The following is a 13,834-nucleotide window of genomic DNA, read 5'->3' on the forward strand; positions in this document are numbered from 1 at the left end:
AGTGTGAATTCCTTCTTTTCTTTCCACCCTCAGCGCCTTTCTTTAAACTTTAGGAATAGGTCCATCTACTGTGGCATTTTCTTTTCATACACGTTCTCTTGGAAGTACTTATTTTAGATCTGTTTTCCTGTGATGTGAGATGTTTAGCCTAAGAGGGAACTCTGTGTTTTCAGGATTCATTTCCCTTAGGGGCTGCAGATGTTAGTCATTCGTCTGTGAAGAAGTGACCTCAGCTGCTGGGTCACTTTTATTCTGTTTACAAAGAAATGTTTCACTACTTTTGCTATTACATTGAATTCCATGGGAATGATTGGATTAAGTCTGTGCCGGATGAACTCAGCTTCTATACCCCTGCCAACCAAAGTCTGGATTCTAGCTTCTGCATCAGGTGCTAGTATGATGGTACAAAGGGCTTGGAGACATGAAACATTTTTCAACCTGATCAGGCTCCTCAAGAGTATGTTTTGGTTGACTCATAAATTGTATTGTGCCCTGCGTGTGGTAATGAGCTGTGTATTTAGGAATGGCAAAGTAACCCCTTTATGTATGAAGAGTATGTCATACAGGGAAGACCAGAGTAATACAAAGTGCTTGGTACAGGGTGCGGGACATTGAAATTACTTCTCAGATTAACAGAATTCTAGAAATATGACCAAAATAAGGTTAACTGCTTAAGCTGCTTAATTCTTTCTGTGACGACCTCAGGAGCTAAGATTATTGGTTTATATGTGTATTAATATTTTTGAGGCCTCTTAGAAAGCATTGTTGATTCTCAGAGTTTACTACATTCCCCATTTATTCCTAATTGTCTTGCTTTTGTATGTGTTCGTTCATTTGTAGAATGTAAATGGCATTCGCACAGAGGAGGCGGCTGCCGTGACAAAGGGGCCATCTACCAACCCTGACTCTGAATGGGAGGGCCCCAAGCATTCAGTAATTCCTAGTAAGAGCCAAATGACCACCCCGTCGGAGTCTCCACAAAGCTTTGACTTTGGCTCCCTCTCCATAAGCAGCAAGGAGACAGAAGAGAAGGAGCAGGGGGCAGCTGGCTATCTTGATATTAAGGAAATGCCACAAGGCCCAAGTGGGGAGTGTGTAGGAGTGGAGGAGCAGGCCAGTGCCTTAAAGCTCTCAGTATCACCAGCTTCCTCTCAGCTGCAACTTGGTGAAAAAAGAGCAGAGAGTAGTGAAGACCATGTTACACCAGGAGAGCCACTTGGAAAGCAAAATGGATCATTTCTTGACTCTTGTGTGGGTAACCAGTTCCCCACCCTCATTCGAAGTTTCCAGGTAGTAACTGATTCACTGACACAGGTCTAATGACTCACTTTGGGAGAGGGCCAGAATCTGTTCTGTGGAGGAGGTGGAGGTGGTGGTAGTGGTGGTGGTGAGGGTAGTAGTCTCTGCTTTTTTCAAAATCACAGAATAAAATTGAAGCCTTTGATTACTATAAAGAAATTTAGTCAGAGGAATTAACTCCGTGAGATGCTTTTTCCCATGATGACTTAACAAGACTCTTGGGGGTAAATGCCAGCTATTAACCTTTATGAAGCTGGTGTGTGTTTCTCTTTTCCTTGCTCAAGTATGGGCAATGTGAAGAAATGAATTTCTCAGATTTATATGATGAGGAGCCTACAGTGTTCTGAGACCATGTCAAAAAATTCAGATACTCCTAATTAAAAGGGGTAACTGATTTTATTATGAGATTTCAGGCCCCCCCAAATGTATTTCTGTATTACAGCCACACTGTACAGGCCACCACTCCCACTGACCCCACTCACGGGGGCTTCCGTGATCATAGGCACTAATCTCCTGTGCTAAGGTGGATGGCCACTTAACTGTATCACAATCAAACAATAGTTTTGGGGTGATTTATAGTCTTGGGGAAGGTGAACTGATGGACAAGAAGCCTTTGATATTCCACTAATGTTCATTCTTCTGAAATTCTAAGATTAATCACCAGGTGGTGGTAGCACTGATTATTTTCTTTCCAGTTTTCCAAATACTGTTTCTTCTCAATCACTCCAAAGTGAATGTCTGACATTGATTTGAAAAAAGTTAATGAATTCCAGGGTAATGCATTTCAATGCCACTGCTGTTTCATGTACCACTTGAACTTAGTGGAGGAAATGTGGCTGATTTTCTTAATGGTACAGTTACAAGGACAAACAAAAGTGACTGCTATTTGGCAAATGGTTTTATTTTCAAATTCTGAAGGTCAGTCTGAAGTGTTTTATGTCATCAATCATAATTGTCTGATCTTACAGCTTTCCATTAAGCATATGAAAGGGATTTCAGTAATGCTGTTCTTTAATATCTGTCATGATTTGACACCTTGTCAGAGCTACTTTGGAGTCGTGTCCAAGTCTTGGGCAGAGATTGAGCTAGCCCTTTGCTTGATTAGAACTATCACTTTGATCAGATCAGTGTCAGAAGATTAGTTCCCCGCAGCCTTCTGAAGATTCTGGTAACTGTTTCTTTACTGCTTCACAGCCTCCCCTGGTGAAGACTCAGACCGTCACCATCTCAGATACTGCCAATGCTGTGAAAAGTGAAATCCCAACCAAAGATGTCCCTATTGTCCACACTGAGACCAAGACCATCACCTATGAAGCTGCTCAGGTAGGGCACCGTTTAATGTTTCAGAACCAAAGCCTGGAGTAAACACAATAAATAACCTTTCTTCACAGGGTTTCTAATTATTTGCTCCAAATAGTGATAGGCTTTTCTGGGGCGGTTCTTTTTAGAAGAGATCACTGATCTAAGAATGCCCCCAAATACTTTTCTTGTTAATCCTTACCCGAGGATATTTTTTTCCATGGATTTTTAGAGAGAGTAGAAGGGAGAAAGGTGGGGACGGAGGGAAGGAGAGAGAGAGAAACATATTTGTGAGAGAGACATATATCGGTTTCCTTCCACACATGCCCCAACTGGGGCCAGGGATCAAACTTGCAACCCAGGTACATGCCTTTGACTGGGAATCAAGCCTACGACCCTTCTGTGCTTAGGCCAGCCCTTTAACCACTGAGCCACACTGGCCAGGGCTCCAAAATACTTTATAAAATCAAAATTGTCTTGGATCTGATTGCTTATACCCACCCAATTCAGTCAGGGAAGGCAGTCTAGTGTAATGGTTAGGAACATGAGCTTTGGGTCAAACAAACCTGAGTTTAGATCCTGGCTTCTCCATTTATTAACTTAAGCAAATAACTGAACATCTCTGAGCCCTGATACCCTGCCCCAACCCCACCACGCATGATGTTAGTACCTGTATCTACCTCATGATTTTGTTATGAAGATTATATAAGACATAGTGATGCATGGAACTGACTTGAGCACCATGCCTGAAAGCATAAATAACAGCTCTAATAATTATAACCAATTTAGTACAATTAAATTAAATTTAATATCACATAAGAATTTAAAATTTTTGTTTGCATCCTACTTTTAATAAAATTTCTCTTTCATTATTGGCAATTTGAATGAGCTAAGGTTGCTTATGTTGAATTGTTTTTCTTTCCTTTTTTGTTTTGTTGATCCTCACCTGAGGATATTTTTTCCATTGATTTTTAGAGAGAGAGGAAGAGAGGGAGAGAGGGGGGGAGAGAGAGAAACATTGATGTGAGAGAGACACTTTGTTTGGTTGCCTCCCTCACATGCCCTACCGACCTGGGGATTGGACCTACAACCCAGGTACATGCCCTTGACCAGGAATCAAACCCGAGACCCTTTGGTCCACGGGCTGACGCCTAATCACTGAGCAAAACTGGCCAGGGCTGCCACTCACTAGTTTTGAGTTTTGGGGCAAATAATTCCTCTTCTCTGAGCCTGAATTTTCTTACCTGGGAGTGCTAATAAATCTCTGTTCTTTCTATTTATTTCATAGGGCTGTGTGAGCATCAGAAAAGATCCTGTTAGAAAGCCGTCTGTGAACTATAAAATGCTGTACACAGTACATAGTTATTGTCACTCTTGTTGAACCTGTGGCTACACTCTGCCTCCTCTTTCTGATCTACTCCTATTACTGACCCAATGCTAAGGGAAAATGGACCCATCCAGCTTTTTTAGAAGGAGCCATGTTGCCAGGGTATTTTTTAAAACTTATTTATTAAGAGATCACTGTAAAGGAATCAGGGTTTTGATTTAGAATGTACAGCTGAAGAGCAAAACTGCATCCTGCAACATTCGCCCACAAGGCTTCCTGCAAGGCATAATGATGCGCCATGTTTTCTTCCCCTCTGTAGACTGATGACAGCAATGGGGACTTGGACCCAGGGGTCTTGCTGACAGCTCAGACCATCACATCTGAAACCACCAGCAGCACCACCACAACTCAGATTACCAAGGTAACAGACCAGCCACTGCTCCCTTCTGGAATCCAGTGGCATGTTGAGCTTGCTGCCTCTCTGCAGGAAGGACCCTGATCTATAAACAAGGGTTTTCTGCTCCATCCTTACTGAGCCAAATTATCCCAAGTGTCCCAGGTGGAAGGACCTGCTGCTTTCCCTGGGAATAAACCTAGGGAGACCTGAGAGTGTCCCTGCCTACTTTATAGTTTCATAAAGTCACACATGGTTGTTGTCTTTACACATCCATCTGTCTCTTGGGTTAGTGAGTCTCCTATCTGGCTTTGGAGGTAAGTTTAAAAAAACCAGTTTAAGGGCAAGTGTTGTTGGTATTATTGTACAACCGTATTTTCCAAGCCAAAAAATCAGAACTCGGGGTCCAACAAAGAATTTTTATGTCATGTCCAGGATCAAGGCCATGGGAACTATAGTTTGGATCCTGAAATATTGGAATTATTACCATATTGCTTATGGGAGCAAGAGGGGCAACATATCTAAAATTGGAACTGCTCCCAGACAGTCAGGGGCAATCATGTTTGTTGTAGCACTAGAGGAAAATGCATTTTCTTAAAAGTAGGAAATCTAGATTTCTGACCAAGCTCTGTCATCAACACATGTACGGACTGGAAGCCAGTTACTTACCATGTCTACCTACACCTTTGTTTTCTTCATGTGTCAAGTCGGGAAACCTACCCATGCTGAGGGGATTATTTGAGGCTCTCTTGATACCAATAATATGAAAATGCTTTAAAATAAAGAGCCCAATTTCAGGCTGCATGAGACTTTTGGTCAGCCTTTTGATTTTTTTCGTCCTAAAAATAATCAAATAAAATATACAAGTGAAGAAAAAACAAAATATATTTATCTGTTTTGTTTACTCACTGAACTTCTGTGGTGTTTGGGAGGTAGAAAAGGGGAAAAGTAAATAGAGATTATGACTTTCTGTTTAACTTATTGAAGATTTTAGCAATCCAAGGGGATAGAGGTATGTTTATTTAGCAGGTCCAGCCAAGGTTTTGGACAAGTAGGTGAGAAGCTGTCCTATCCAGTACCCAGCGGCAGATTAAAATTTGGAGTGGAGCTTTCAGAATAATCTCTTGCTGTTTTTTCTTTCTTTCTCATATGACCACCTCCCTTTGGTTTCAGACTGTAAAAGGTGGGATATCAGAGACCCGGATTGAAAAGAGAATTGTGATCACGGGAGATGCCGATATTGACCATGATCAGGTGGGAATGCTGAGTAGATTCTGGGCATGGGAGGAGTCCCTGGGCAGGAACATTGATGGACGCAAAAGATACCTCTGCCAGCTTCACCTCCAAAGAGCCCCCTTGGCTACTCTAACTCTTACTCAAGAAGAAAGATGAAGGAAATCAGATCACAGAGGCCTGTGGGATGGGGGCTGTGAACTGGGGAGGCAGGGAAGTGGAATAGGAAGAAATAGGAAGGAATGGGAATAGGAAGACTTTAGACTCAAAACACCTGGTTTAAATCCTAGGTCTTGCCATATCCTAGCTCTTAACCCCCCAGGCTTCTGCTTCCTCATCTATAAGGTGGGCATTTTACACACATCACACATCAAGGTTGTTGTGAGACTGAAGTGAGAGACGGATGTACAGTGTGTGTGGCACACGGTGGGCTCCAAGTAACTGGAGCTGTTGCTATTTGGGGGATATCGAGTATGTAAGCCTGTGCTAGGGACAGTAGGTGGTATCAAAGCAAAAGGAAGGCATGCCTCTACTCTCAGGGCTGTCAGAGCTCAGGAGACAACTAGAGAGACATAGACCAGACTTGATTTCTGTCCTTGATCCATCACTCACTCACTGTGTGACCTTGGGCAAATCACTTCAGCTCTGATTCTTTTTTTCTTCTCCTAAAAGAGTACATTGATCTAGATCATTTCTGGGCCCTTCTGAGAGCTAAGTTCTATGTTTTTATGTTAATTAGGTGCTAATTGTGTGCTACAAGCAATTAGCAAATAATAAGGTCAGGATTAATGTTCCCAGTTCTCTGCCAGTGAGGTTAGAACAGTAACTGCAGAGACGTGGGGGCGGAAGACACTGCGTGCAGATGCTCTGGAATCATTGACAGGAGCACAGGAGCGCTGGAGCAAAAATTCTGTGGCCTTTGTGCTGATATGCTGAGTGCCTTAAACGCAAGAGAAAGAAAACCTGAGCTGCAGTGCTGGCAGCTCCCTTGGTAGCAGGGTTGAGACTTGCAGCTAAGAAAGCCGGGCTCAGGGTCCCAGCAACAGGCTGCTCAGCCCAAGTGAGAGGCCTGCAGCCTGTCTGTCCCAGCTCAGTGGATCCTGCTGCATCGCTGCCTGCACCCCCTTCCTCAGTCTGGTGTGCTCTGGGCCCCCACCACGTGCTCAGTCAGTGCTGGACAGCAAGAGCTATGGGCTGGGAACGTGTGTGGGGTTTGGAGTGAGACAGACCTGGGTTGAATCCTGACTCTGTAGCCCACTGGTTGTATGCCTTTGAACAAGTGATTTTACTTCTCAGGTATAGTTTCACCATCTATAGAATAAAGATAATCAGAGATTTTTTTCAGGGTTGTTGTGACAAAGGGACAAGCACACTTGACAGCTCAGATGCTCAGTGTCCCTCAGTTCTCTAGGTACTGAGGGCTGCACACAAGGGATAAGGTGTGGTGCTCTCTGGGTAGGGGGAGGGGAGCACTTTAAGAAGGACTGTTCAGGAGACATTGTGGGGTGCAGGGTTTCATAGAGAGAGAGGTGAAGGCCAGAGTAACCAAAGAGGGTCCTGAAGCACAAGCAGGCGAGTTGGGCAAAAAGAGATCAGGGAGGATGCGCAGGGGCCTGTAGTGGTGGTCATTCCAAGAATGGCTTTCGTGGAGTCAAGAGACCAAAAGAGGGATTTCCTTTCTTCGCCCGTCCCTCATGTCTATCTTAGGGATGGTTCTACTTCTTCTTTTAAAATAATTTCATTGATTTTTAGAGAGTGGAGAGGGGGCAGGAGAGAGAAAAGCATCGACCTGCTGCCTCCTGCACGCACACCTGCAATCCCCTACTGGGGATCAAGCCCGAAACCCTAGTATGTGCCTTGACCAGGAATCGAGCCTGTGACCTTTTGGTGCATGGGACAGTGCTCAGCCAACTGAGCCACACTGGCCAGGGCAGCTAGAGTTCTTTTTAATGGAGGGTGGGAGGGTGGGGAGAGCTATCTGTGAGAATTGCTGTGCTATCAGCCTCCAAGGGCTGCAGCACCTTGGGGTGCTCTGAGCTAGAGGCTCAGAGACTTGCAGCCCAAGGAGAGTAGTAGCTTCATCACTCTACTTTCCCTCTGCTCTCTCTGGCTTATCTAAAATGATCAAGACCCCTCCAGATGCTAAATCAGCCCCCTCCCAAATCTAAAAGACAGTATGGTAGAAAGTCCAATGGACTAAAGTTAAAACCCCTGTTGCATTACTTACTAGCTGTGAAACATTAAGCACTTTAGTTAACCACTGAATCTGATTCCTCCTTTATGAAAGGGAAATAATGGTTCTACCCTCATTCATTAACTACATAATAACTAGTGGAGATTAACTATATAGTAATAAGTAATGTGGTTAGGCTAGTGCATGACATGTAATAGGCCCTCCCACTCTTCTTTCTTCTCCCTGCTTTTGTCAAAGACATCTCTTCCTTTTTGCAGCATGCTGCTTTAGTTTCCTCTCCTGTTCTGAACTTCCCAGATACCATTTGTTGAACACAGATTTTGCTTTGTCCTTAGACTCACTTCTGAATGGATCCTCCCAGACCCACCCGGCAGGTGCAGACATCGCCCCTGAACTCCCTCTCTGGTTCCTTAAAGAAGTTCTAACCTTCTCTGTCTCTGTGTTTTTAGTCCAGGAGCCTCCCTGTGCAGGATAGAGTGGATAAGGTCATTGTCAGCTTGGTTTAGCCTAAATGCTGCCCCAGATGGGTAGCAGAGTTGCGCAGCGGAAGCGTGCTGGGCCCATAAATGCTGTCCCAGTACTGCAGACAGGATGGAATTTGCCAGAAAAATGCTGTCCTGTGACCCTGCCTTACTTCATTAGCCAGACTGCTTTCTGCCTGATGGGTGTGCTTCCTGTCTTTCTCAGGTCCTTGTGCAGGCCATCAAGGAGGCAAAGGAGCAGCACCCAGACATGTCAGTGACCAAGGTGGTCGTCCACCAGGAGACTGAAATCTCTGAGGAATGAGCTCAGGTAGGGGCTGCTGTTGCTGCGGTGGAGGGTGCTCCCTATCCTAGCCTCAAGCACTGGCCACTCAGGGAACCAGCCCCCAGAGGTGTCCACCCTGGAGCTGGTTCAGTGAAGGCAGGGGAGAGGTTGACGAGGGCTACATAGAAGGTTATTAAGTATTTGGCTCCAACTAAAAGAGCTACGTCTCTGTGTCCTCCAGCCCTTAGCAGTGCCAGCAGTGATGGGCTGAAGGAGATACCCCAAATGTAGATGCAACCCCCCACCCACCTCCTGAACTTCATGCAGCCTCCTGCTTCTCCACCTCACCCACCTTCCCGTTCTCTCTGCTGCTCTGCTCTCTGCTGTCACAGAGAAGGGCCAGAGACCAAAACCAAGAAAAGCAGGGCCAGGCTATCTGGAAACAGAGGGGTTGGGGGACAGGGAAGAAATGGCTCAAGTTCTTGCAGCAGAGTAGAGAATTGGGAGCAGGGTAGCTGCTTTTTGGAAGACAGGGATCCTGATAAATTCATGCCTAAATTGAAGATGCCATCAATCCCCAGTCAGGACTGGACCCTGTAAAACCGCTCAGGCCCTGATTATTACTTGTGGCCACAAGAACTTGGTAATGGAACTGAGTAAGTCTCCTTTGCAGGATTTATCGACTTTGCTTTTCTTTCTCCTAGGAATCGTTTACCCCCGACTCCCTGCCTGTCTCCCATCCAAGAGAAAACCAGAGAAATGATAAAGAAGCTAACCTGTAATAGCCAGACTTCAGACTTTCAAGATTATTCTAAACCACCAGAAAATTAATTTCATTTTCTATTTGGAGTTTATACCAACGGAGTCTTCTAGAGATCACTGACCTTTTGAATACCTTTTTCTATATTGTGATACCAGAACTGTTACAACTTTTCACTCTACGGACTGTTTTTAAAGAGCTTTTTGGGTTTTTTTTATGGGGTGGTTTGTAACCCCTTCAACCTAGCCTCTCCCCATTTATTTCCAACCCAGACACTGACAGGGTCCACAGAATTCTTCTGGAAAACCTCCAAAGACTCTGTCAGCTGTGTTGGGGGCCAAAGCCAGCTTAATGGGGCTGTCCTGCTCTCCCCTAGTTTTGTACCCTTTGGATGACAGCAGAAACTTTAGAAACCAGCCCTTTCTCAGAACCAATGACGTAACTTTACCAGAATGTCAGGCAGGGTGCAGCCCTGACTCACAGACCCCAGAAAAGTGTCCCTGTCCCTTTGTGGGGGGTGGTTTGGGTGAGGCAGAGACCTCTGCAAAGAATGTAGTGTTTCCTTTTCCTTCCTCCCTCCTGTTCTTTCTTTTTGGAGCTTCTTTAGATCAAAGATATAAGAAGTTGCTCAGCTATATCTGATACTGTGAATGTTTTAACAGATCCGTGGCCTTCACCTTCCTGTCCTCCCTCCCCTTTTACCTCATCAGAAGCAATGGCTCTGCTAAGTGCTCCCTCCACCTCCCATCTCAGGAGAGCAAAACTCACAGAAAAATAGGCACTTTTGGCTGAAAGCACTAATGGCACATTTTTAGTGGTGTTTTGGGCAAAGGAAATGAATGAAGTTTGTGAAAGGTTTTCTAGTTCTGGAAATGTGCACCTCACACAGGGGAATGGTGGGGTTTACCTCGGTCAGAGCCTGCTAAGAAGTACTTCCAGGTGACCATTCCTGGGCCTCTTCTGTAATCCCGGGATGATAGGGAATGTGACTTAGAAGGAGGCTGTGTTCCTTGCCTGTCTTCTTCCCACCAACACCCACCTGCAAACACCCTTCTGGAGCAAACAAGACCCCACATGCCAGGGGGTACATGTACCAGCTCTACTCCTTTCCACTCGCCATCTGAGGTCTGTCAGGTTTTGTAGCTTGATTTTTATGGTAGATTTGGGTTCTTTTGTTTTGGTTTGAAAATGAGGACTGATGTCCCAATTCCACCATTCCTGGTATGGATTCGGGGGCATTTTTATTCAGTGGGGCTTCTCTAATCTTCTAGCTTGCTTCCCACAAACATCTGCCTAATTCTAGGACAGAAGTGAATTCATGAGACAGACGGTGGGTTGGAGTCCACAATCACTGGGGGCTCAAGGGCAGTGAGCAAGAGAGAAGTCCGACTCCTCTGCTCCCACGGTGGGAGCCAGTGGCATGTGTCCAGTCTCTGCTGGCTGCGTTTTGTTTAGATAGACTCAGTTGGTTTGAACTGACAAGTGTATGCATTTTTTTTTTAAGTAGTTAGGTGGAATTATTACTAACCAACAGGCAGCTCTCTAGGGAGGCACAGGAAGAGCTCAGGTGGGTTGTGTGACAGGCTTGGGGAGGCTGTCCTGTCTCAGGAACAGACTTAGGCCTATGGGCATAGGGTAAATGGTGGGACTTCATGGTTGGTCCCCAAGCCTGGGTGGTGCTGAAGTTAGACGTCTAGCTCATATCCAGCAACCATATAATATGAGCTCAATTCCCAGTGGCCAGATGTCCTCCTGAAAGCCACCATGGCCCCCAAAGCTGTAACCTGTGGAATGAAGAGGGTGGGGGAGAGGAAGAGGGCATAGCAGTGCATTAGAAATTTGGCAGACTGGATATCCTGTGCCATTCAGACCAGTGTGGCAGCTTTCAGAGCACAGGACCATGAATCAGGCGGCCTAACCTTTCCTTCAGCTCTGTCACCAACTCCGTACACTTCTCCTCACTGCTTCCTTGTCTATAAATTGGACCAGAAAATCTATGATGCCCTTCTAGCACCGAGAAATCATGATTTGGACAAGCTAGCAAGAGGGGTGTCCTTCCAAGCCTCCTTCCCTCTCCTCCCTCTCTGGTAACAGATCTTGGGGTTTGGCAATAGTTTGGATTTTTTTCTTCCTGCAGTTGTGTGTGTGTGCATGTGTGTGTGTGTGCGCGCGCATGAAGAAAAGCAGACTCTGTCCAGGTGGAAATGAAGAGGGGAGGGACTTGGCAGCAGTTTTCCTAAAGTGACTCAGACACATCACAGTAACAACTCTCACTGCAATTTTATTTTTATTTCACTTGAGAAATAAAGACTTCCTGCAAGCCACATGAGGTCTCTGCCACCCACCCACCCACCACGCTGGACCTGCATTTATAAGCTGAGGGCCCACAGAGCCTGGCTGCAGGGACCGGTCAGGGCATCTTTGCCCCTCTTCCCAGCCCACCCCCCCGTGTTCTGCACGGCAGCTGAGGAGGAGGGGACAACAGTCCACCTTGGGAAATGGAGCCAGAGCTATGGCCTTCCCAACACCAAGGAATGCTCATAGGAAATGTCTGCCCAAGATCTCAGCCCCAGGCTGGTGGTTTTACAAATCTCTCTCAAATGTATTATTTTGGTGACAAAAATGAAGGAGCTTTGTAAAATTTTAAAAAATTATGAATCATATCAAGTAGTTGTTTACATTTCTTGACAAAATAGGAACTATGGCAGCAGAATCAAATTGGCAAAATCCTTAGATTAAATAGGCAATAATTAGTCTGCTGTTTTGGCCTTTTGTAGTAAGAGAAGTGGTTGTAGTGTTTAGATACGTGTTTGGTCTTGCTTCTTGTACTGCATTTTTCAATAAACTTAAAAAAAAAAAAGACTGAATCTGTGAGGATTGATCAACTTTTAAAGTTCTCTTCCCCTTTTGCTAAAAAGTAAGCTACCCACATTGGCCAAAATGTAGCTTCAATGTTGTATAAAAGGATTTCTGAGAACTGGCAAATCCTTTTTGCCAGCTGAAGGGAGAGTCTGCAGCATAGACCAGGACGAAGGAGAGAAGGGGCTTCTCAGACCTGTCGGGCGGGCCAGGCCCTCAGATGAGGCAGTGGCAGTAGGGTGGCCCTGGGAGGACAGACCCTGCATGGCCGAGAAGAAGGGGCTTGCGGTGGACGTCAGAGGCTGTCCCCGTCCCCGCTGGCAGGGAAGGGTCTCAGCTGTACCCCACTGCCCATCTTTCTGGAGGCCCAAACCCATCACCAGAGCCACCGTGGAGGGAGCCTGTCCCAACCTGTAACATCTCAACCTACCTTCCAAGTCTTAGGGGTCCTTGCCCACCACTTGGGTTTGCCAAGACACCGGGGACATCTCCCAATCACCCGGCCTGGACCGCCAGCCTCCTCAGGTGCCTGCTCAGGGCTAAGGCCGCTTTGGAGGCTGAAGGAATTCCTGAGGCCGTCATGCTGGTCTCCAGAATCCACACAAACGCCTTCCAGCTTATTGAATCCTTGTGCAGTTGGCATTTCTCTGCTGACATGCAAGTCAGGACGCCTTAGCCGCTGCGGGGGCCAGAGCATCCATTCCCCGGTCTGGGATGTGACTGAAGCATCTACTAGACATTGGGACTCCTGGTCCAGTTGCCACGGTCCACGCTGCAGCCTCATAGCAGGCTGTCCCCTGCTCCTCAAACCTGAGCCCCCAAGTCCCCTCCTTCTCCCAACTTGGCATAACCCTCCAGACTGAGGCGGTCCAGCCGCGGCCAGCTCCGGTGAGCACAGTCCCGAGCTGCGGGCGCACCGAGCAGGAGCTCTCCAAGGCCCAGATCCAGAGACTTGGAGTGTTCAATGCAGGACCCGGAGGGCTGCACGGTGATTATCACATGGCCAGTCTGAGTCCCTGGACCCCAAGGTGGAGGTAGCCCCGGGCCCTTCAGCGGATAACTGTTGAGCAGGGCAGGTAACCCCAAGCGGGGATTAGCAGGCTCTGAACGCAAACTCCGCACTGAGGGGACAGGGGAGGTGCCCCGACGCGGGGACAAGTCCCAACTCTCTGGTTCCACACAACCTATGGCTCGGGGAGTCCCGGGGCTGGGGAGGAGGGCGCAGTCCCAGCCCGGGCCGTCGGGGGGCCGGAGCGCCTGATCCCGCAGCACCCCCTCGCGAAGCCGTCTCGTCTCCAAGTCGCGGTTCTCGTAGAGCAGCGTGTTGGCGCAGATGAACACGAAGAGGCCGACGCCCATGACCACGGGCCCAAGGAGCCGCATCCGCTCGTGCGGGCCGTGAGCCCGGCCGGCACCGCGACCCTCGCGTCGCAGCTCGCTCACGGGGGGAGCGCTCGCATTGGCAGCTCGCGACCCCGGGGCCCCGGCACGGTGCGGCCAGTAGCCGGCCACCGCGATGCCCATGCCCACCAGTACCACGAGCGCCCCCAGCGCCGCGAACGCCCCCGACGGGGAGCGCAGCCGCAGCCGCGCCCGCACCCGCAGAGGCTCGGGAGGGGAGCGCGGGCGCCGGCGGCGGCCCAGGCGGCGGCCCAGGCGGGACACGCGGCCCTCGGGGCTCCTCCGCACCTCCGCGCGGTCTCCGGGACTCCCGGCCGTCAT

At 47.6% G+C, this 13,834-nt stretch overlaps 2 protein-coding genes across 7 annotated transcripts in view; one reads left to right on the forward strand and one right to left on the reverse strand.

Annotated features, from left to right (window-relative positions):
* Window positions 1-10,837, forward strand: part of EPB41 (erythrocyte membrane protein band 4.1) — a 117,305-nt gene extending 106,468 nt beyond the window's left edge. For 3 of the 6 annotated variants that reach the window (XM_087820253.1, XM_087820254.1, XM_016217052.2), the window contains 6 exons: window positions 841-1,290; window positions 2,494-2,622; window positions 4,245-4,346; window positions 5,493-5,573; window positions 8,434-8,538; window positions 9,198-10,837. In XM_087820253.1, coding sequence (XP_087676379.1) covers window positions 841-1,290; window positions 2,494-2,622; window positions 4,245-4,346; window positions 5,493-5,573; window positions 8,434-8,532 — 861 coding nt within the window. In that variant the 3' untranslated portion in view covers window positions 8,533-8,538; window positions 9,198-10,837. The remainder of the gene's footprint in view (window positions 1-840; window positions 1,291-2,493; window positions 2,623-4,244; window positions 4,347-5,492; window positions 5,574-8,433; window positions 8,539-9,197) is intronic. The other 3 variants (XM_087820255.1, XM_087820256.1, XM_016217081.2) reach the window with 1 other exon arrangement.
* A 637-nt stretch (window positions 10,838-11,474) lies between these two features.
* On the reverse strand, window positions 11,475-13,834 carry TMEM200B (transmembrane protein 200B). Its single transcript, XM_016217094.2, has one exon. It carries the CDS (start codon window positions 13,832-13,834, stop codon window positions 12,917-12,919), a length of 918 nt encoding a protein of 305 aa, XP_016072580.2. The 3' UTR covers window positions 11,475-12,916.

This window comes from Miniopterus natalensis, chromosome 9 (assembly GCF_054644295.1).
Source record: "Miniopterus natalensis isolate mMinNat1 chromosome 9, mMinNat1.hap1, whole genome shotgun sequence".
NCBI classification, from domain to species: Eukaryota; Metazoa; Chordata; class Mammalia; order Chiroptera; family Miniopteridae; genus Miniopterus; species Miniopterus natalensis.